This window comes from Balaenoptera borealis (assembly GCF_965194805.1).
Source record: "Balaenoptera borealis genome assembly, chromosome: 17".
Classification (NCBI taxonomy): domain Eukaryota; kingdom Metazoa; phylum Chordata; class Mammalia; order Artiodactyla; family Balaenopteridae; genus Balaenoptera; species Balaenoptera borealis.
The window spans coordinates 68,729,435-68,754,072 of NC_138876.1; the positions used below are offsets into that span (position 1 = coordinate 68,729,435).

The 24,638-nt window shown below is 42.4% G+C and overlaps 1 protein-coding gene across 7 annotated transcripts in view; it reads right to left on the bottom strand.

The window, feature by feature from the left end:
- SULF1 (sulfatase 1) overlaps positions 1-24,638 on the bottom strand; it is a 162,365-nt gene that overhangs the window by 26,197 nt on the left and 111,530 nt on the right. For 5 of the 7 annotated variants that reach the window (XM_082363398.1, XM_082363397.1, XM_082363399.1 and 2 more), the window contains 6 exons: positions 22,814-22,983; positions 12,047-12,197; positions 10,912-11,087; positions 9,288-9,416; positions 8,954-9,010; positions 8,042-8,171 (listed from right to left, as the gene is read on the bottom strand). In XM_082363398.1, coding sequence (XP_082219524.1) covers positions 8,042-8,171; positions 8,954-9,010; positions 9,288-9,416; positions 10,912-11,087; positions 12,047-12,197; positions 22,814-22,983 — 813 coding nt within the window. The remainder of the gene's footprint in view (positions 1-8,041; positions 8,172-8,953; positions 9,011-9,287; positions 9,417-10,911; positions 11,088-12,046; positions 12,198-22,813; positions 22,984-24,638) is intronic. The other 2 variants (XM_082363401.1, XM_082363403.1) reach the window with 1 other exon arrangement.

The window sequence follows — 24,638 nt, forward strand, 5'->3', positions numbered from 1 at the left end:
TCAGAAATGAGCTTCGTTAAGTCAGCGCCCTCCCGAAATACAGACGGCACACTGCCTCGCTTTCATCTATGCTTTTGGACTTCATCGGTAAATCAGTTAATGCTCAGATCCAGTTTTGTCCATCTTCTCCAACCACTCACTCCTGCAAATTCCTTTTCTGATTTCTGGGACACCACTTCAGTCCTCCTCCTGCCTCTCTGACGTATGAGTCTGTGCTGATAATTTAGCGCACATTTATTCCGCAAATATTTCTGTACATCTGCTGTGGGCGAGGCGATCGATGAAACTATTTCAATAATTCCAAAGTTATTATTATTTCATTTTAGCCTTTCCAACTACACTGAAACTTGGGATGAAGGGCAAGGACCAAGTCTCTTACTCCTGAATCGTTCCCTGAAGTTAGCTCAGCATTGAATCACTCCATTTAATAATTATGTCTTAGTGTTTTTGATGGATTATATGTAACTTAAGGTAAATCACACCTGATGAAGAAGAGAAGGTTGGCTATTTTGGTTCAAGGAATCATGTGTGCAGCTCTTTGGGTGGAATCCAACGTAATGAGAAATGTCACATTATCATCACCTATTAAACTCTTACTCGATATAAGGTACTGGTGTAGAGTGCTTTATGTAAAGATTTATTCATTTAATGTTCACAATAACCTAAAGTGTTACCATAATTCATTTATTGGAGTAGGGTTTTGTAGTAGTGAATATCACCTATATTCTGCCTGGGACTTGGGAGTGGCATTTCATACCCATATTGATGTGGCTTAGTGGGAAAGTCTGGACTTTCAAGCCAGAAAAGCCTGGATTTGAATATCAGCTTTATCACATTGCTATGGGGCCTGGGGCAACTCAGCTACACAATCTAAGTTTCTGCAGGGTCATGAGCACTAGAGATAACACATAGGAAGAACCTAGCACATGGCAGGCACTCAACAAAGATAGCTGCTATTATTTTTATTCTTATTATTGTTACACACAGTTTATTATTGAAAGAATTTGATCTAATGTAAACTTGATGAGACGTAGCCATTTTTAATGGAGCTAAGTATTGGGTTAGGGATCTGAAGACCTCGATTTTAATTTTCCTTTGCTGCTAGCTCTATGGCCTTGAGCAAACTGCAGAATCTCTTTGTTCTTCCAGATTCCACATCTGGTAAAATAATACTTGCTCCTCCTGGCTTTAAGGATATGTCATGAGAATAAATGGCTGAGTGTTTTCGGAGTTCTGAGGAAAAGATGCGCTACATGAATCCAGAGCAGAACTATTATAACTGACCTTTAAAAAGGCTATCCAGTCCTTGGGCAAGTTACTGTTCCCTGGTTGTAAACTGTCTTAAATATAGTAATTAGTATTTAGTGGGGAGACTGCGAGCTTTGAATCACACAGATCTTGGTTTGAATGCAGACTTGTCACCCTCCTAACTGTGCGACTTTGGTCAAGTTACTATCCTGTCTGAAACTCATATTTACAACGGGCATAATATCTATTTTTCAGAAGAGTTTTCAGGTGTAAAATGTTCCATGTAAAATGCTCAGCATAGTATGAGATGGTGATAGAACTTCGGTGACTTCCCTTTCCTGAAGTGACCACTAGAGGATCATTATAGTTTCTACGTTTTGAACTGTATATATTCCTCAGATTGATTAAGAATGTTCTGTATTCTTATTTAGACCTACTTATACACATTTTCATGAGGAAGAAAAAAACTTTGGCTACAACTTGTTCGAAGATACACTGCAATGAAAGCTTAATTTTACACACATGCACACACGCACATTAGTTTTCTATTCTTATATGTCTTACTACATGGATTTGGTCCTAATTTGGGTCAAATCATATTCTCTGAGATGCAACCACAATACAGTAATTTTCTGATAACCTGATTATCCTTTAAGCCAGTGCCAACATCATGGAAAGCAGTTACCTGCATGTGGACATGTGTTTAGAATTTTCATCTAGGGTGAGGGTGGGCAAAATGGGTGAAGGGGGTCAAAAGGTACAAATTTCCAGTAATAAAATAAATAAGTCCCCGGGAGTGTAATGTACAGCATGGTGACTACAGTTCATAACACTCTATTGCATATTTAAAAGTTGCTAAGAGAATACATCTTAAAAGTTCTCATCACAAGGAAAAAATATTTGGGATTGACCTATGTACACTACTATGTATGAAGTAGATGGCTGGTGAGGGCCTACTGTATAGCACAGGGGGAAGAAAAAAGAAGGTACCATCTGTTTGCAGGACATATATTAACTTAACCTTAAAAATGCATTCCAGGGACTTCCCTGGTGGCGCAGTGGTTAAGAATCCGCCTGCCAATGCAGGGGACACGGGTTCGAGCCCTGGTCCGGGAAGATCCCACATGCCGCGGAGCAACTAAGCCCGTGCGCCACAACTACTGAGCCTGTGCTCTAGAGCCCACGAGCCACAACTACTGAGTCCGCGTGCCATAACTACTGAAGCCCACATGCCTAGAGCCCGTGCTCCGCAACAAGAGAAGCCACCGCAATGAGAAGCCCGCGCACCGCAACGAGGAGGAGTAGCCCCTGCTCGCTGCAACTAGAGAAAGCCCGCGCGCAGCAACGAAGACCCAACACAGCCAAAAATAAATAAAATAAATTTAAAAAATGCACTCCAATATACATTAGGTGCAGACAAATACTGTTTGATTCCACTTATACGAGGTACCTAGAATAGTCAAATGCATAGTCAGAAAGTACATTGGTAGATGCCAGGGGCAGGGTGGGGTGAGGAGGGGGAATGGGGAGTCAGTGTTTAATGGGGACAGAGTTTCAGTTTAGGAAGGTGAAAAATTCGGGAGATGGATGATGGTGAGAGTTGTACAACAATGTGAATGTACTTAGTGTCACTGAACTGTACAGTTAAATATGGTTAAAATAGTATGTTTTATATTATGTGACTTTTACCACAATTAAAAAAACATTAAAATAAATTTTAACTGTGCAGTGATGGATGGTAACTAGATTTAGTGTGGTTATCACATCACAATATATGCAAATATCGAATCATTAAGTTGTACACCTGAAACTAATATAATGTTATATGTCAATTATGCTTCAATTAAAAAAAAGAATTTTCATCTCAACACTGGGGAATATAAGACCACATAAGCATCCTTGTTCGAATTGCTACTAACTCAAGCTATTGTCAAACTTTCTCACAAATACGAAATAGAGTTACTTGTGCTGAGGAGATTGATCTCCTGCTTTCTCTGAGATGGGGTAAGATGGGATTGGGGAGGGGAAAGGGGAGAGGGAATAGCAGAAGAGACAGAAAATGTTTCCTCCTTTAGATTTTAATGTGAATAACCATTTGTAAAAGTCAGTGTTGGAATGCTGGAAGAAGTATGGTTCTTGCAAATGAGGGAAAGTAAAACTGGTGAACTGACCTTGGCTAACAATCAACAGCTAATATTTGCTGAGTGCTTGCTATGTGCCAAGGACTACTCCAGCTGCTTGATATATTTAACTCCTATAATCTTTACAGTAACTCCCGGAGGCAGGTACTATTATTACGCCCATTTTACAGATGAAGAAACTGAGGCAGAGTTAGGTTAAGCAACTTGCCCACGGTCACATGCCAAGCAAGCAGTGGACCCGGGATGCAATCCCAATGGATGAGGACACCGATACGAAAGGAGAGTGGTTTGGGGCAGAGTGTGAGGCTGCAGGTGGGCCTCGGTTGAGGGAATGGCACTTGGGAAGACAGAGGTGACAACCTACATGCAGGTGAGAATGTTAACGTTTACGAGACAGGGCGGGCGTATTGGGAAATGAGAGTAAAAATTAAATAAGGTGGGGCCACATTACGTAATTGATGGAGAAAAGTGTCCTTAACGTTTGTCTGTTTCTGACTTGTTTGGAACATTATTAAATACGGTTTGATGTTTAACCCTGCGATTTGTATTTTGAAAAATGCAAAGAAGCCAAGCATCTAGGTAGATGCCCAACTGTTCAGACGCATCCTTCAGTGCAGGCTGAAGAGAGGAGGACGCTTGCCTTCCACGCTGGGCTCCTGTGCAAATGAGAGTTCAGCCAGAGCAAGGCACTGGGGGCTCAGTCTTTCTGGCCAGCTTCTCTGGAACCAGGAGAGCCAGGGCAGGGGGAGGTGGGTCAGTGGATGGTTATAAGCCATCCTGTGATCTTAACTAGGGCTCAGTGAGTTTCTGGAAACAGGCAGCCCATTTCTGGCACGCTAACAATTCTAGCCAGAACTTACTGGCAAATGTCTTTTTATTCCTGCTCGGTAGCTGGTCACAAAGGGTCTCAGGGACCTCTGGTCAGAGGGATAATTTCGGGATGACGACATAGATCCTGGAGCTAAACCAGCTTACACTCAACATGCTACATTCTAATTTCCTTTGCTCGATGCTGGGGTCCTTTTAGAATTTCAACGGATTTTTTATTTTGCATTGATACAATAGTAGAAAGGCAAACTAAATTACAAAGATGATGGAATTCAACAACTTTACAAAAGGACATGACATTTGCTTTATAAAAAGAAAACAAGTTGCTTTCTCCTCTTAAATGACAGAGAATATATAAAATGTACTTCAAAATGGAATGCCCAGGGATTTCTCATTTATGTAACTCCTATGTTCTCTGTTGAGCCAAAGTCTTCAGACAGAAGTTGAGTTTGTGCATGAGTGGGTGCCTGTGTGCATACACGCGTGCATGTGTGTGTGTGTAGTGTGTACATAAATACGCTTGGGGGTGCAACGCCAGCTGAGAGGGTGGTGGGAATTCACATTCGGCCTCGTATTAATTCAGGAACATGGAAGTAATGCAAACACATATGTCCGTGCTGTCTTAATTAGTCCCTGCTGGTTGTTTTGTTCACGTGGTGGAGAAGTGATGCCAACTGCCTGGGATCCTGGCCCATTTTAACTGCCTGTTGGCTTCATAGGAATGAAAACAACAGGTAAGACGGCCTGGAACAATAGTAACACCCAACATCCAACGCTTGCACATGCTTTTCAGCTCATCTAGCGCTTTACATATATGATATCACTTCTTCCTCCAAAGACAGAGATCAAGTTTCTTTCTTGAGCTAGAAAACCCAAGACTCAGGAGAAATTAAGCTTTTTGTCCAAGAACATGCAACCGAAAGGTAGTGGATGTCAATATTCTAACCCAAACCTTTGAACTTCACATTCTTCTTTCCTATTTACTCCACTTCCTGCATCCACGTTGACCCCAAACCATCCTTCGGTGACCAGGCACAGGGGTCTGGTGAGGGGGCGGTGCACTGTTTCTGTGGGGATTAGGAGTGAAGGGAATGGGGCTAATGGTGCTGATTTTTCCTCTACACCACATAGAGGGTCAAACCAAAGACAAGATGGTGCTGCCTTTGAAGGAAGGCAGTTAACTTTGGTTAGAGGAAGAGAAGCAGGGCACAAGCCATGTGTGAAACCCATGTCAAGGGAAGGAAACCCAAGCAAGTTAGCTCTAGCCTTAGCTGTCGCCTTGTTCCTGAACAATCTCATTATTTTGGACTTTTTTTCTTTTCTTCTAAAAGTCAGTGATATTGTAACTAAAAAGATAATCTTCAAAGTGGAGCCAGATAAAAGAGCAAAAGGCCAACATATAAAGATTTATAGAATACAGCTATGTCAGGTTAGACTTACAGATTTAATAACTACCTTGAAGAGGCTCAAAATTTTCACAGTTCTCAGATTCTAAAGCTATGGTTTGAGCACCACCTATAGAAAGAAATCACCATTGGGCAGAGTCTAATTCTTTGCTCCATGAATTCAGGCACTTCTCAAAGAGATTGTTCTTTGAGAAGTTCTCATATATTTATGTGATAGAATCCAAATTCAGACTGATTAACATAGAAATAAAGCAGCAGAGGAAAATTCCCGGGAGCCAAATATTAAAACATTTCATGGGGGCAAAACAAGTTTAGAAAACTATTAATATAAAAAAGCAAAGTGAAGTTTTTAACATAGTTGGCATTCAGCACATGAGTGAAGCACTTGTGCCAATAATCTAGTTTATACTGCATTTGCCCTTGAGGACATATATTAAAATTTCAGCACAAGCCATATGGATAGGTTTGCAAAACTGTATACTGAAAGGTAGGCCATGTATCTTATTCTCAAAGGGTTATAAGTCTCGCCACTTAAAGGGCTGAAATAGTAACAAGATCACCAACGTGCATGAGATATATTTAACACCGAACATTTCCAACTCCTGAATAGAAGTAAAATTAGTCTATTGAGGCTGGCTCATAAAAATCATTTTAGAGCTACAAAACAATTCTGAGACTTTAATCATAATAATACTTAGAGCTTCCATAAGAAGGATTTGAAGACTTCAAATTGAAATATAATGAATAGGTCTAAGCTTCTCCACTAAGCACTTGAAATCTGACTTACCAGAGTGCCATGAAGGCCTGGTTTTATCCCTTCCTTCAAGAGCCCTCCCTCCTCACCTTTTTCCACTTCAAAGGGATTCCTGTGTGTGTGAAAAGGCATGAGGAAATTCAGAGCATATGAGGGTCAAGTAGTTCATTATGAACATCTATTCAATACGCTAGATGCCATATAAATAGAGTATAATGAGTGAGGCCATTTTAATAATAACGGGGCTATTTATTTCATGTGTCTGATACCTTGGACTGGTGTTGGCTAGTTGTGTGGTTATTTAGAGGTCAGATAAATTAAAAAAAAAAAAAAAAGACTCACAGAAGAATTGAACTTCTCTTCACCTTGTTAATGAAATTTACCTTGGAAAGCAGCAAGTGGCTGGAGTTTTAGAATCAGAAAACTTATGGATCCCCAGATTTTAAAATGAAGATGTCTATGCCTTCTTCACTCAACGGATGTGAAGATTAAATTGAGCTAATGTGTATAAAACTCTGGGTGCAGTGTCTTACATAAGACAAATGCTCGATAAATGTTATTTTTCTCTTTCCTCCAATTTTGTTCTAAATCGCAATGACTTAGGCAGAAATTCAGTCCCTCTCATCATGACATAGTGTATTTCTCCCAGCTAGCATAGATTTCCATCAAGAGTGCTTAAAATAACTTGTGTTCCTATGTCCTCACTTTCCTTAAAAACAGATCTGTGTTAATTCATCACGCGGTAATTCTTTAGTTCTTGTTGGTAATAGTTGGTGTTCTGGGTAGCCGTGAACTCCCTGGTAATATTTCTATTAATGAAGAGGATTCATTCTAATGAAATATTTGATGTCAGAAATTTTGTGAGCACAGGTAGAAACAATAATCAAACAGAATATGGTTTCCCTTTTCATTCTTCAAACTTGGTCCCAGACTCTGTCCTCCTCTCTGGGTTAGATGACATCTGATCTTAGTCGGCGTGGGGAGACCCAATCTCTTGGGGTGATTCACGGTCCAGAGGCTCAGCATCTACCCAAGATCTCTTTTTTTAAATTAATTTTTATTGGAGTATAGTTGCTTTGCAATGTTGTGTTAGTTTCTGCTGTACAGCAAAGTGAATCAGTTATACATATACATATATCCCCTCTTTTTTGGATTTCCTTCCCATTTAGGTCACCACAGAGTACTGAGTAGAGTTCCCTGTTCTGTACAGTAGGCTCTCACTAGTTATCTATTTTATACATAGTCATCTACCCAAGATCTTGATTACGCTGCCTCTCGACCCTTCCTGATGACCAGTTAGGAGGGGCCCCAGGGATGGAGCTTTCTCCTCAGATGGAACCAGTCTCTGATCTTTCTAACTGGACTACCCATTTCATATGTCTGATATCTTGAACGGATGCTGGCTAATTGGGTGGATATTTGGAAGTCTCTCTCTGAGAGCACCATCTTTTTTAATTGGAGGAAGCCCAAGCAGTGATGAGGAGGCCCAGCTTGGACCGCTTAGACACTGCTCAGTCATGGGAAAGATGTCACAGTGAGCACTCCATGACTGCTATGAAGAAATTCTTTATACATAAAGGTACATTATTTGACATGTTGAAAATATTTTATGTTAGAATTAGAGAAGCATGTGAGTCATGGTGCAGAACAGCTGTGTCACTCACCTGCCCAGGTTGTTCACAGGCTGTCTGGTACCTGGCCTGCTGGCACAGTTCTTTGACCCTCTCATATTTGGGCAAATGATTTGACTGTTGGATATTCTTGTTGGATTCTTCCTTCTTACGTAGAAATTTCCTTTGACAGAAAGGGAAAAGCTTCTTATGTGAGAAGGGATCTGAAATGACCTTCGCTGAGACCTGCCTGTTCTTTTTCCTTCCCTGTCTCATGACTCCACATTCTCCAGACAGCAAGAAATTGATATCAAGGGTAAAACCACAGGAACCCCAAATCTCACGAGTCCTTTGCAAAAAATTACAAGCTGGAAACTATGAGGACGAGAGGTCAGGGGAGGAAGAGTCATTTCCTCCAAAATCATTCATTTCAAAACTCTGGGCAGGAACGTTTAGCTTTCCAGGCTCAAAGTTCTTTTTTTGTTAAAAAGCAATGATAGAAAAGCTTTTCTCCCGCTCAGTGTAAGTATGGAGGAAAACAAAGGCATTGGGCGTTATAAATCAAAAGGGCAAACCCAGAAGTGACACAGGAACAGCTACAATCTCATCTACTTGTCTCGTCAAAACTAGTAAAGGCACATAAGGAAAAGAAGGAAAAGGGTGTCAGGCAGAAGATGGGAAAGAAGGTTGAGAAAGTCAATTGACCGGTCCAATTAGGAAGCGAGGTGGAGAAATACAGCTGTCAATCCACAGCCATGTAAGGGCTGTGGTCCCATCCTTGCAATTCTGATGCAACAATCATTCCTCTGCTGGCCGGGGAAGGATGAGTCGCAAACGTTCAGTCTTATGACTAAGTTTACGAAATCTGCACGCTTAGTAAACCAAAATAAGGGGAAAAACATTCCCAGCAGGGAGAGCTGCCCACTAGGACTGGTGTCCAGAAGCACCCCAGGAACCAATAATTACCCTCTTTCCACGAGGAATGTATCACGCCAAACTTTGGCCTTCTTGTTTGTTCGAAACCTGAAAGCAAAACAATAATATTTACTGTTGGCATTTGGACGTTTTTCCAAACGGATCTGTGCTAACAGTTTATTTAAAGCAACACCTCTCGCTTCCCGCAGACCAGGACACCAGGACTGCATCTCCATTAATACGCTATTCACAAACAGCCAAGAAAGTCTCAGCTCTGGGTGATCCTCAGGTGCAAAGGGTATTTTGCCTCCACCTCTGCCAGCTGCTGCCCAGCTCTGGGAGCCAATGTGCTCGGGGCTGGCTCAGGGGAAGAAAACTGACGCACCTGTTACCTGGCTTTTCCTGGTCCAGGAGTTTGAGGACAGACTTGCCGTCTATGTCAGGAGGTGCGTCGAGCCCAGCAATGTCCAGGATGGTAGGGGCCAGGTCAATGTTTAGAACAATCTGTGGGACTCTGCAAAGGGACAGATGGTCACGCCCCAGACCCAGCACCAGTGGAGGGTGCCACCAGGGCTGTTTTCTCCATCCCAGGGCTCCCTGGCCTTCACTGCTTCTCAGCCTCTCATCTGGTCCCCAAGGGATGTTGGCTGCATCTGGGAGGTGCCTGAGTGGTCAGCAACCAGGGCCGAGAGAAAGACGAACCGGCTCTCACAGGGCTGGAGAGACGCCTGCCCCCCTGAGCTCTGGCCACACTGCCAGGCAAATTGTGGCCTGATATTTGGTTTTTGTAAGCTGTGTATTTTCTTCTGAAACCCGACAGTCCACCACTCCTCTGTTCAACTAGGGCTTCGAAATCAACCTTCTGAAAAAGGACACAAGGTTTTTATACTTGAGTTCAATCCATGCTACCTAGTCTTGCAAACATAGAGCCTTCTCACTCTAGATCTGACACTTCCCCAGGGGTTTCCAGTGATCTGGAGAGACATGATAACATTCTCCAAAGAAGTCCCTCTGACTGCCATCCCCTCCTCCCCAGGGTGCAGCGGACGAGACTCGTAGAGGAGACTCAGGATATCTGGGATCTGGGCCCCAAGGCTGCCACCTCCACGATCGGGGGCTCTGAGGGGCACGTTACCCTGTCTGCGGAGCGTCGTCATTGTGAAATCAGGGGTTCAGGCTGGATGGTCTTTAAGGATCATTCCAGCTTTTGAATTCTACTTGCACTCTTTTCTTTCACTCTTTCCATAATTGGTTCATGTACAAGATCTCATTTTACACAAAACATCCTTTTAATGATTAAAAACACATTTATTTAAGTGGTTGAGTTGCCTCCATTTGAATATTGCCTATTGCTTCCATAATAATATCAGAAGTTTTTCACAGATGCTTTTTAACGGGCAGCACCTGCTCTACGTCTACTAACAGTTACACAACACATTCTGATCGGTAGGGCATATGAAACCCATTTTACGAGGGGAATATCTAGATACAAAGGGATGCAGAGACTTGCTTAAGGTGACAGAAATGGAATTGCAGTCCTTCAGGCTTCTTTTCTTAAAATTTATTTAAATTTATTTAAACTTTATTTAAAGTTCTTAAAATTTAATTTTCCTTAAAAAATTCTTCAGTGATAATTAAAAAATAAAAAACAAGAGGAAGGACTGGTTATTTTTAAAAAAAAGATTCAAAGACGGTAAGGGTGATGTCCCTAAAGGTCACATTCTGTGTCTGTGCGCACAGCCTCTTGCATTCTGGTAAATTTGAGAGAATTGATCACTGATACAGTGATTTTTCCTTTCTCTTGAAAGAGTATACTTCAGTTAATTTAACATGTGGCAGAGGTGGGGGAGGGGTGGAGCAGGGAGGAGTTTTTTGTCTTCTAAATTACCAACCTACATGCACCCTTTTTGTTTGGACGAAAGGAAACCAGAGCCTGAGATTGGTAATTGAATTATCTCAGACGTACACGAGCTATGACAGCTGAATGTGGGAAACAGAGAAATACGTACATCGATCCTGGTTCTACACTTGGACCACGAATAAAGAAAGGCACACGGATATCAAAGTCATATGGCATGGATTTCCCCTTGACCAGTCCAAACTGCCCGATATGGTAACCGTGGTCGGCAGTGTAGATGATGTAAGTATTCTCCAGCTCCCCCGTTTCCACAAGCATATTGTACAGCTGAAACACAGCACAGACACCAGTCAGAAGCAATTGTGATGGCGCAAGATGACAACAGTGTTGCCATCATTTCACCCAAACCTTTTTTCCATTATTTTTAGAAGGCAAGAGCTGCTTTAATAAGGCCGACAAACATGTACATTACCCACATTTTCCAGTTGCCTGCAATCCTGGAGGGAAAAAGTCCAATAACACAGTTGATTTTGTATAATATGTAACTTTTGTGAGTCTGGTACGTTCTATTTAAAGGTTTTGTTTGCCTATTTGGAAAAAAAAAATCCCACAAAACAACCTCCACCACCAAACTTTAAGGTTTTACTTTGAAAAGTCCATTAAAAGCAAATTTGACTATCATCACTCTTATCTAGTTATCAAGGGTTAAAAACAGGCTACTTCTGAGCCTGATCCAGCTAGATCCAGCCTTCAGGCATGTCTTGTTTGGCTTATGTTTTAAAATTCAGGAAATTTCAAATAAAATTTTTGTATTTCTGGCTTCTTTTAGAAGTCAGAGGACTTGATACTGCATCCACATTCTTACACAACAAAAATTAGTTGAAGTTGAGTAGTTGCTCCTTGCTTTAGATGGGGGCACTTAGTTTCAAGTTCACCACAAGCCCCACCATTCCCTACTGCCTTATACTGGATCTGATTTCGCTATTTACATTATTTGCTTAATTCCTGAAGGTATCTGTGGCCATAGCCCTTGATTTATGATGTCTTGATTTGTATCTCCTCTTTGCTACTGGCTCCACAAGAACCAAGCATGGAGAGGTAATAGAAAGGGGACGAGATAAGGGAGCAATGATAAATTAACTGAACATACACACACACACTCTCTCTCGTAAAATGAAAAACAACAACAACAACAACAACAACTACAAAAACAGGATTGGCAAGAATGGGTCTACATAAGGGGAGCTGGACCAAAACCTGTCACTGAGGCAAGTTCGCGTGCTTACCCTTTCCACAGAATCGTCCACTGACATCAAAGTCTGAAGCCGTTTGCGATGTAGAACGTTTGTAAATTCCATGTGGATGGGCAGCATGGGTCCCGTGTACTGCATTATCCAGTGTTTGTCCATATTTGGTGCATAGTTATAACTAGGAGTTCTGCAAGTATCCAGAAAGGAGTCTTACTACATACGCTTTTTAGCCATTTAGAGACATATCTCAAGTTAAAGGCTGTGAAATAACCATTTAGGAAAGATAATTTAGACACTGCTAAAGTATTTTTTTCTCCCCTACATCTCTCTGTGTTTATATAGAGATCTGAAGTCTGCACCACCCCAAACAGCACAAGTCCTCTGAAGGTATATGGATTCAAACTTATGAGACCAAGACGGGCAGCTAAAAATCTAATTAGTGCAAGTTCCTTTGGGTCCTTTGACTAAAATGTGTAAAAACACGTCAACGTGGTCGTGGTCATGTTACAGATCTACAGATAAAACTCAGTAATGTAGAAGGGAATGTTCTCATGGTGATATTAACTCGTAAAATTTTATTGCTAATTAGGGTATGAAATATAGTCATTAATACGTTATGTGCAATGATGAGGAATCAAAATTCAATACATTTTCTTCTCTTGAATTTACTAGGGTATTTTATGGATTACTACCATATCTAGTCTCTATGAATTTTTCTCATTCCTAACCTTGTATATAGATACCATTAATTTAATTGGATTTGCTGGAATTATAACCAAGTCTACGGCAATATACATGCTTACTAATAGAGCTATTCATTATAGACAAATCAATATAGGTGCGGGGCATAATTTTTTGTTAACTATAGGGAAGTGGGTTCTGTTGTTCTAGGACAGGTGGTTCAGGCCTATATTTAATCTATTGCAGAGATCCAAGAGGTGTCCATACTTTCCTTTGGGACCGCACAAAGCACCTCACCTTCTCTTTGAAGTATTCCCCAACTCCCTGGACCATTAGATGTTGCTACCTCACACTCCCAAAGAACGTATCTATGCTAGAACAATTCTCACAGTGAGAAATGTTTGTTTTTCCTTTGACCTCTCCGCCAGACTATAATGTACTTGAACATTTTCCTTAGCTGATAAGCATATAAGCGTTGTTTAACATTAAAAACTTAGCGAGTATTTACCACGTGTCAGCTATCGTGCTAAGTGTTTTATTCACATCGACTCATTTAATTAGCTCAGCTCTTCTGGGATATAGGTTTATCATTCTTACTTTACAGCCGAGAAAACTAAGGCTTAGCAAAGATAAATAACTTTCTCAGGTTAATAAAATTAGCGGGTAATAGAACCCAGGACTTGGTTCCAAAGCCCATTCGCTTTAACAAAATGAAAAGAAAGTAGAATGAAGGGGGTTTCCTGCATCTGAGATTCATATGAACCACAACTGTGCAAATAGCCAGTCTCACAGAATAAGCAACAGTCTATGTTGATCGAGAAATTTGATTACCAGTCTCTGTTCTGGGGAGGATCCTATCAGTGAAAGATGGTGGATAATGGCAACTGAAGGTGACCCTGTGGCATCATTTATTATAAAACTAGAGAAACAACCAGTCTCTGTGAGCCTGGTGAGTCCAGGAGCCTCGACCGTGTTCCAGTGGTTCCATCATGGAGGGAATTTCGCATGGGGGAACTTGGAGTTTCTGAGATGCATGATTGTACACAGGGGTGTTTCCATGAACACAGGGCTCTATAAATGCCACCTGTGACTATACATTTTCTTCTGCCAGTGGATTTGCAGCACCTCTCTTTTAATATTTGAAAATGCTGTTTTGGTACCATTGGTCTTCCTGGTGCAAAAAGTTACCCTGATGATCTGTAAGGATGCGGTTAACCAGAAGAAATGCCACAGCTCAAATGCCAATATAACACTGTCCCTAAAAGTGTACAAGTTACACTCAGAAGTGTAAGTAACTCCCCTTTAAAGAGACAGATTTGTAGGGTGGGAAAAGCACTTGCAGCTTGATTTGCTCACCTGTAAATGGGGATAAGAGCATCTCTAATAAAAAGTTGTTTTGAGGAACAACAAATCTGTCTGTCTATCTATCTATCTGTCTATCTGTCTATCTATTATCTATCTGTCATCTATCTCTATCCCCTCTATCTATATTTATCCCTATCTATCTATCTATCTATCTATCATCTATCTATCTATCTATCACTTTAAAGTGCCCGGAACAGAAGACGTACCTGAGTTTCCTACATGAGCCAATAAAAAAATGTATTCTATATAAGGATATGGGTTGAAAAAAATCTCATGGCATTAAAAAACAAACTTTCAGATATCACTTGCCATTCTTTTCAAGAGAAACTTTCAACATTAACTTTCGTCTCCTTACCAAGTAGACACCTCATGAACCAAATGGTCCCATTTTTGGCCTGAAAGCGTTCTTCATATCTAAAATTGCACCATGGGCCAAATCTGACTCTTGTATCTCAGGGGCCTGGGCAGTAGGAAGGGACTTAAGCCCATGTTTCTTATTCTTCACGCAGCATGTCGCCTTACAAACAGGATTAGATTAAGAGACAGAAGAGGAGGTGGAGAGAGGGGGCTTCTTAATCCCGGCGGAAAGAGATTTTCACCCATGGGGGTAGTTTGAGGTCAGAGAAATAGAGCAAGTGGGTCACGAAAGGTCCCTCACCACTTACTGATACGTGCCCTGAAAAACAATACGGCTATAAAAGATTACATGGGGTTTCTTCATAATACCTAACCAGCTCCTCTTACTGCCTTTGATGTTGGTTTACCTTAATTTTAAAATAAATCTAGTCGACTTTTTTTAAACCACAAAAACTCAACACAAATAAAAATTACAATAGGGAACCGAAAGGCAGGCTCACAGTGGGCAAATCACGTCCTCCACCATTTACCTTCAAGTGCTTGGCAGGGTTCCATCCACCTCGCTTTGAGGAACAGGTAAGGTTGCAGCAAATTACAAGCCTCAAATTGGACTCTCGGATTTACAGAATGACATATGTTCAATCTGGCTTATATTAAAAGGGAGAGTTCAGGTCGGCTGTCAAACCTGTCCTTCCCCCATCCCCTGTTTTTCTTAATTTCTGGATGTGGGAGATGACCCCCCCTGCTCTGGGGATGAGATTCCAGGTGGGATCTCAGCAGGGGGGGAGGGGGGATAAGCATTTGCCTTTTAAAGGAAGACCGGCTTCCACTGCTTCCCACAGAACAGCAGCTGCTCAGGGACCTGCAGGTGGAAGGTTGGGGGTCGCTGGAACTGACAGCGTCGTTGAAAAGTGATCTTTTGCCAAAGACCTGCGGTTGCCTCCTGCTGGGCTTTGCCAAATTCCTGGAAGATGCAGCCTTCTGTCCCCCAGGGATAATGAAGGCTTGCCGCCCTAAGAATTGACTTACAATTATTCAGACAGAGCCTGGAGCTGTTGGCTGGCACACGAGCCACAGAGAAGCAAGTAACTGTTTTAGGGAACAGTGGAAAACCACATATCCAATTGTTCCAGAATGTTTTGGAATCAGACCTGAATTCTCATCCCAGTCCTGTTACTTACTAGTGTGTGGTCTAGAGCAACTTTTTGCTCTAGGCCTCTGTTTCCTCATCTCTATAATGGGAGCAAGGATTTCAAAGAGTTCTTGTGAGGCTTCAAAGGGGTGTCAGTGACTCCAGAGGACAAATGCTGTGACCACATCACACCCACACTTACAGGTAGCTGGAAGAGAGCTTATCACATCACAGCTCACCTGCTTGCTGTGGCAGCCCGGAGAAGGCAGGGCATCTTACTCCCACTTTACAAATGAGACAGTAAAGCGTATGGAGGTGGCCCTGAAAGAACATGCTGGGACCCCTGCTCCCTCCATGACGTCACACTGAACTGCCGTCCCCAGCAAGCACCTCAAAATCCCCATCATTAAAAGCACTGATCCATACATTTCTTTCTATAAAAAGTAAGTCCTGAAATCATTAGCCTTCATCCTGATGTAAAATATTAGCTGCGGGCTTCCCCGGTGGCGCAGTGGTTAAGAATCCGCCTGCCAATGCAGGGGACACAGGTTCAAGCCCTGGTCCAGGAAGATCCCACATGCCGCGGAGCAACTAAGCCCGTGCACCACAGCTACTGAGCCTGCACTCTGGAGCCCGCGAGCCACGGCTACTGAGCCTGCATGCTACAACTACTGAAGCCCACACGCCTAGAGCCCGTGCTCCACAACAAGAGAAGCCACTGCAATAAGAAGCCCGCACACTGCGATGAAGAGTAGCCCCCGCTCCCTGCAACTAGAGAAAGCCCGCGCGCAGCAATGAAGACCCAACGCAGCCAAAAATAAATAAATAAAAAATAAATAAAATAAAATATTAGCTGCTTCTGTTTCCCACTCAGACGCCTCCCACCAGCTGCTGTGTGTCTATGTTTGTTGCAAATACAGAATCAAGTCCGACCCTCCAGGGTGCACTGGAGGCACCCTCAAAAAGGTAGATAACACTGGCTGTTTGCTTGAAAATGGAGAGGACAAAGGACCAACTTGTCATTTTTGAGTTTCTGTTGCTTTCTTTTAAAAAAACCTCAAAAAACGAAAATCTGTCCGAGTTACAGTAACATGTGTCTGGTCTGTTGTTTGTTCAGATACGTGTTTGGCCCAGAACTGTGCTCTCCAGACCTCCTAACTCTCAGGAAGGCACCTGTAACCCTCAACAGATTATTCCAATACTTAAAAACGTGAGCTTTGCCCAGCAAGGCTTCCCTGCACATTGCTTTTCTCTAGTCATTGTTTGTCTGGAGTTATTGCTCAGTGTACGAGCTCGCAGATCGCTCAGACTACTGGCCTTGTACGTTCAACCTCTGCCATCAATGCCAATTCTCCCCGGGCTTTGGTTTTCTTGCTATTATTGCTTATTGACATAACAGGGATAAGAATTCTGAAAATCAATCATGTCCCCTTTCTATTTGATGGGTGGTTGTTTAGGGAGAATAATTCTTACTAGCACAGAAGTAGTTTCAAGAAATGCATGTGTCATACATTAAACCCATTCGCGGGGAAATGCAAAGAACTTAGCAGTTCATTTGTACCACTGATGGTCTTTGCTGTCACCCCAGAGAAAATATATTTCGAGCGTTTTGTATTTGAACATGTGTTTTCTTCATTTGCTATTTAGTCTCATACGACAACAAAAATCCTAACTCTTAATACCCTTGTTGGCAGCAGGATCATTACTCACTGAGAAATAGGTCTCGATTCCCAGAATAAGTTAGTTGTACAGATTTTAAGACGCACACACTCAAAGCATTAAATTGGAAATTCTAGACTTAATCTCCCAGGCCACACCATCTCAGCTTTCACTAAAATTAAACTTATTTAATTTAATTGACTTCTTGGAGATCTTCCCCATTTGAGTTCAAATGTCTTTAGGTGGGTAATATTTGAACACATGCAGGATAATACCAAATGATCTTGATTATAGATATATCATAAAACTTTAAAATAAAAAGGCATATCATAAAACTAATTTAAAGAGTCTTCCAATGATACTGCAAACTCCAATTCTAATTGTGCAAAGACATACATAGGGAACTCTTCTCCTATTAATTGTGACTGTGATGGGTACTGAACAAGCCCGGTGTAGTGGAAAGATCTAGGGTCCAAGAGAGTCAAGTTTGGGCTCCAGTTTTGTCCCTATCTACTTATGTGACCTGGGCAAAGCTATTTGGGTCTTTTTTAAAAAAAATAAACTTTGGGTATTCATTTTTTTAATGTAAAAATTTATGGAATTATACTATCTCTAGGTACCCATTTAATTTATAAAACTGATTGTGCAACTATTTTCATACTAGTTAAAATAGTGTCTTAATGTCAGCTAGTTGGTGGGGTTAACATGTTTACTCACTTGCTAAACAAAAATGTATTGTACAACTAGAGCAACAGGAGCTGTGCTCACCAGACAACGAGAGGTAGCGATGGACCGCTGGGTCCTGCCTTTGGGAAAGAGCGACCTTGCCTAGCTAGCAGCAGGGCACCATTCACGTGATACTGAGTGTGAATACGGCCCCCTGGACTTGTGCGATTGCACTTCAGGGATCTGGGTAAACAGCCAGTGCAATGGGATATGCAGTAAACAGAGAGAGAAGAAGAGAGTGGGAATATAGGAAAGGGAGCAATGAATTCTGCTCCAATCACAAATGTTTATGGAGGATTTAAAACTCTCTCATCTTCGAAAGCATATCCTTTTATGTATCTGTGGAAGAAATGAAGGGAGAACTTGCAAATTCTTTTAAGGCAAGACATTTCTTTCCAACTTTAGATAACAAAGGTGTTTCGAAAACTGTTCTGAGGCTTACACAGACGTAGTTTTCCCTTTGACATGCCATGTCCATCCCAAACTCCACTGTCAGAACAATTCCTGCAACTTAGTGGATGTGGATTGTTCTACTGAAATTTTAGATTTCACATGAACCTCTGTGTGTGTGTGTGTGCACGTGTGTGTGTGTGTGCGTGTGTGTGTGTACAGTCATACACATTTCCAGGGATGGAAAGAAAGAACTGTTGAATTGGAACAAAATAAATTTTTAAGTTCATAGATGCATAGTTGGTAGGAAAGTATTCAGGGAGTCTGAGCTCCAAATAGAATCATCGGGAAGGTAAATGGAATCTCCTTTCTCATAAAGGCTTTTGTCCACAGGTGCATATTATCACATCACTGAGGCCAGGAGAGAAAAGCGATGCCAAGTGAGGATGAGGCTATATAGCATTACTGTGAGGATACGGGGGAGGGAATTTACTGGGAAGTGCAGGAGGGTCGCAGCCATAGTGAAGGGCTCTATGGTAACGGTGATTATAGGTATTATCATGACGGAGGCTCCCTCAGAACTCTCAGAGGCCAGGAGTGGCTGAGCCACTGTCTGATCAAACAGTGTCTTCCGTCCGTCTGTAATCTGTCCTCATTCTTAGCTGGCTGGCATAACCTCTAGCCTCAACATTGGACTGGCTTCCTTCCTTTGTTGGAACGGCGAACACCATGGAAACCCGATACATTCGCTGCAGGCTGAGGGGGTCAGATAGCTCTAACCCAAGGCGGATGAAAGGCATCTGGATAATGCTTGACCACCAAGGAAGGTGACCTCAAGGAAAGCGTTCACATGGCTTGCATCCCCCCGCCGACAGGGGAGAGCCTACAGCTTCTCGTTCTCTTTTCCTAGGGCCTGCCGTATATCTCTGCAAAGCACTTAACTTCTTGCATCCCTTTGCTTGAATGCCTTGCTCCTGTTCTCGCTAAGGAAACCAGCCATTCAGGAGCTCCGAGCGCCACAATGGAAAGCTTGTCTTCAATTTGTCTCACTCCTTTTGTGTGTGGACTGAACTGTGAACCTGGGCAGTCACTCACAGTGACAAGAGACACACACGGACTCTCTCCAGCCCTTTCCTCCAGCGGCAGCCGGGGAGACTTTTACAACAAAGATGCCCTGAATTCAAGGCTTCGAAGGTCTGCAGGAGACACAGCGGATCTCCCCATTCTAGGTGCACAAAGCCCCAAGCTCAGCAGCAAACAGAAGCTGAATCACTCAACCCACTGTGTGAATTTTCATTTTCTATGGCTAAGTGTGTTCTCCAAACTGGCACTTGCCTATAGCACATTTTGCACCTGGCAAAGATATCACAGCCCAGGCTGGTGCTTCTCCTGTCTGTGTTTTTAGAATAGCCAGGTGTGAGAGCCTCATCAATGCGGGTCTTAGCTAGTCAACAGACTTGTCAAGTCACGACAGACAAGTATCAACTCGTCCTTTCTCTAGCTGCTTTCCCCGAACGTTAAGTTGAACCAAACGAAGCAGCACTTTTTGTAGGTCAAGAAAGATCCAATCCAGAAAGAACAGTTTTTTATGGTTTGTCTTAACAGAAAGGATCAATGAGAATTAGCATCTATGAAGTGGCTTCTGTGTCCCAGGCCCAAGGTGGGGCCTCTTTTAACTGTCATTCATGACACCACGTCAAGGTGCTAGTTATTACTCCCATTTTACAGATGAGACAATGCAGGTTCTGAGAGCTTAAAGAAACGGCCCACAGGCTCGGTGAGGACAACTGAGATAGGAACCCACGCTTGTTTGGCTCCAAGGCCTGAGAACTTTTCACTCTGCCATGTGCAGATTTCACTTTATAGAATCACTACTAAGGCACACAGGTGGTTTATTTGAATTAAAAAGGAATAATGGAAACTTTGCATGGGAAAATGATCAAGTCACATATGATGTCATTCTACCTTTACTAAATGGCCTCCAGTGACTCTCTGCTTATGGTTACATACAAATTACACAAATTCTCAATATTCTGTGAATTTCTCTTTCTAGCTTTATCCCTTATTGCTTTCCTAGGTCACATCTTAGATGGCCTCATTTACACGGCGACCACTTTTCCACACCATATTCTCTTCCTGAAATCATCTACCCAATCTCTGCGTTTCAGCTGCAGAAATTTTGCCCATCCTTTGCGGCCCACTTTGAATGCCTCCTGGGCCCTGAAGTTTTCCTGGTTCCTCTAAAAGATGTGCATGCTTCCTCCTCCAAACTTCCACAGCCCCTGGGATCCCTGCTCTAGTACTTACTTCTGGGCCTGCTGCTGATAAGCCTATTTGGACACTACCCCCTAGAGCAGGGGACCAGGACAAACTTATCTGTAAAGAATCATACAGTAAATAGTTTACGCGCTGCAGGCCATACAGTATCTGTGGCAACTACGCAACTCCACTGTTGTATTGAAAAAGCAGCCATAGACAATACCTAACTGTATGAGCATGGCTGTTTCAATAAAACTTTATTTATAAAAACTGGTGGCAAGCTGCATTTGGCCCCTGTGTGCCAACCTCTGTCCTAGTTCATTGGGTCTCCAGGGTTAGCAACTGTGTCTTCCTCGTGCCTATATCCCTGCTATGTTGTACAATGTCACAGGTGGTGCTCCATAAATATTTGTGGAACTAATAGAATTTTAAATTGCTGGAATCAGAGATGCTTTTTTTTTTTTTTTAAAAAAAGCCATTGTTGAGGGCCCGAGAACTCTGCAGATTCCTCTGGTCTTGCACTGCTGTCTGTGCATGCCGCTGAGCTGTCAGAACCTCTTGACCTGTGGCTGATTTTCCTGTAGGCTCAGGACCTTGCCCTGAAGCTTCAAAGGCAGGCTGACTTCTAAGGAGCCATAAAACACATTTTGTCAACCTCTTGTCCTCAAACTCGGGAAAACATCAGTGAAGTTTACAGTTGTGGAAAATCACCTTAGGCTGAGATTCTGCTAACGCAACAAAGGGAGAGATTTCTGACTCAAAAGAAAAGAGAAAGGTGGGTCCCAGGGCATGGAAGAAGCCTGCAAAAACCTTTTTCTCTCACTGAACCAGCTGGTTACTAAATTTGCAAGTGATTGGTAATGGAGAGCAACTCACCACTCATGGGCTTCATTCATGAATTTAGTTGCATAGTTATACGTAGGGTAGGTTTTCAGAGGCTTGTATATCCATCCACAGGGTTGATTCCAGAGCACAATGGCTCATCCAGACCGTATTCCCCAGATGCTGGGGCAACCTTGTTTGTCGACAATATTTTATGCATCAAAACACTTTCACCCTCCAAGTTCCTGGGCATGCTCAGTAGGGCACCCACCCTGGCTTCATACGTATTGTCAGCTCTTGTCTTTCTTTCTTTCTAAGTCACTTGATACGATAGAGAGGATCTAAGTACCACTGATCAGGACCCAGCAGTTTATTAGTTATAATAAGATAAAAAATAAGAATAAAAATAAAAAGTTTTCCAGGGATATGTCTTGACCAGCAACTAGAATGCCTTCCGTAGTTACTTACCTCTTTTCGTAAGGAAGTATATTTAATCTTTTTTTTTTTTTTTTTTTTTTTCTGTCTGGGATCATAGCTAGAAAATCAGTGTGGATGAAAAGGGATGATATTTAAGCACAAACAGATGAAGAATGTATTCTGGAGGTTTAGTGATGAAGGAAACACATCAGTACCCTGTTCCCTACCTCTCTGGTGGTCAAACTTTCAGCAGACACAGAGCCAACTGCTCTGCGTAGAACACTGTGCATTATTGCAATGGATAAGAAGAAAGTGTGAGGACAGAGTGAAAATCAACATCACGTCCTTTGCTGCCTAAGCATCGACTTTGGCTAGTGAGAATGATCCGCATATTACAGCTCTCTGCTCTCTGTCCTGTCCCTGTATGCCATCAGCCCTCTACTCTGTGTCTCCCCACCCCCTCCTCTTAAAAAGAAACATCAGGTTATTTGAAAGCCGTGACCTGAGAAGGCCTCTCGGGCAAGCCCACTCCAGCTGCCTCTGCAGCAATGCTAATTGCACATCTGCGGCAAAGCTGCAACAGTCCTTGCCCAGGAAATCCACCCAGGTTTTTATCACCAGACCAGGGGTTGCCACCCAGCTGCTATGAGAAACACACTGCTTGATCATTATTATTATTAGATCACGTTTGTGAATATTATTTAAGACAACTGAAGGAAACCCTTGATCAAAATCGCCCCCCCCCCCATTCACCCCGTATGCTTCTCTTTCTTTTCATTTAGCCGCTTACAAATGTTGATGTGATTCCTAATCAAACCACCTCCACAAGCCCTTGAGTTCAGGGTCTGCCTGTTCCGCGGTCTCGGGGCAGAAGCCGGTGTTCCTGTCTCGTGGAGATGCCGCGTGGAAGGAAACGGGGTGCAGGGGAGGAGCGAGATGGGGAGCAAAGGAGGGGCCCGCGTTCAGCAGGTCCCGGAGCTGAGGTTATTACTCACATGTGTTGGGAAGCATTGGGGTACAGTTTTGAAAACTGTGGGGCTGAGTCCTCGGGGCCGTGGGGTGCCGCGTGGCTGATCACCATCATAATGGGCCTATGGGGATACATTCTCTTAGACATTTTGAAGTAATTAATGCTCTCGTTAGTGATTAAGTCTGTGAAGTAGTCCTGAAACATACATTTGACACAAAACAAAAATTACAAAAGGTGACATTCATCAGATCACATTTGAATACTGCTTTCCCTCAGAAGCAACTCACTGAATGAGGAGGTAAGATCTTAAGCAGTAAGGGAAACTACTTCCCAAAGGAGCACAACATCTTCCGGAGACAGAGGAAATCAGCTGCCAGTTACCTTCTAGGTTTGCTAAAGTGGTAACATGCACAAACCTTTTTTAAAAAATAATGTGCAATTTAGCAATTAGCAAAATAAAAAGGGTCAAGTCCCGTTTGCCCAAGATAATGATCAGATCTGGCAATACAAATGCTCCAGCACATGAAACACCGGATACATATTTCATTCTCAGGTTTCACTGATGTAATTCGTTGACAAAAAAAATTTAATTACTTCAAGGGCAGGAAACACCCACACCTACTACAAATTCACAGTTGCAGAACACACACACACAGACACACACAGGCATACACACACATGCATAAATGCACAAACAAAAGAAAAGATCTTTTCCTTAAATTAAAAATTCACCTGTGAGAATTACATAATAAATGCTAATGAAAGTCCTGGCCAAAATCTGGGTGCACAGGGAAAAGTGGCAACATTTTATCAATTAATTTATTTGAAACACTCAATATGGGGAGCAGTTGATTTCCTGCAGATTATACTCTGTTAATTGCACAACTAAAATTACCCAGCTGTTGGGATTGGAGCCTGACTTGTTAATAAAATGACTTAAACCGGCAGTCCAAGGGGCTGATACAGAGCAATAAGGGGAAGAGGGGGAAGAAATGGAATAAAAAAGAAAAAAATGAAAACTTAAAACACCTGCTTCCTCTAAGTGTGTATCACTGGCCTGGAACTCCAGTATAAAGTTTATTCAGAAAGTGTCTAGGCAATGTGCACCGTCAGAGGCTTCTAGGCATGACTAATCACATGTAGATTCAAGGACCAGAACAGCTGCAAAAGCAGTGCCCAAGGGACCAAATCTGTGTCACATGTCATTGTTAAGACAAGTCCACAGGCTAACACCTTTGGCCATGGGAGTGTGTGCTTCATTCCTTTCCTCCTTAAAAAAAGATACATATTCTTTTTGACACAGTTATCTTTGACACTTAATCAGCTGTGATAACGGGCAAGTTACGCTGATTTAGTCTTTGGAAGGAACCTTGATTACTTTCCTCTCCTTAGGACAACAGGGAAAGAAAGGTTAATAGCTTGAACAGAAGCAAGACAAGCATCCCCACAGATAAAAAATGAGCAGTGACAATTAGTGCACTTGGTAGGACAGTGCTCAAATCTGCCTCCAAGGTCCCTCCCTGCCAGCTCTCAACTTTGATGAGTTTGGAAACCTATTAGCAATGTTTGTGAATTGCTAATACGCATTCATTTGCATGCATTGTTTTCTGAAGGGTATGAAAGAGTGAGACATACACCCTCACCCCAAGTCCCCTGTGCTCAAATCAGGCCAAGTGGAAAGACAGCAATGTGCCAAAGTTAGATCAAGTCTCCTCTTTCTGACTTCTACCAATAGCTGTTTCCTAGTGACCTGTGCTAGATAGAGCAGATCCTCGGCTTCTTTTAGATAAAGGAGGAAGAGATGGATATGGCTAGGAGGGAAGAAGGCATTTTAGGCTAATTAGCAGGCT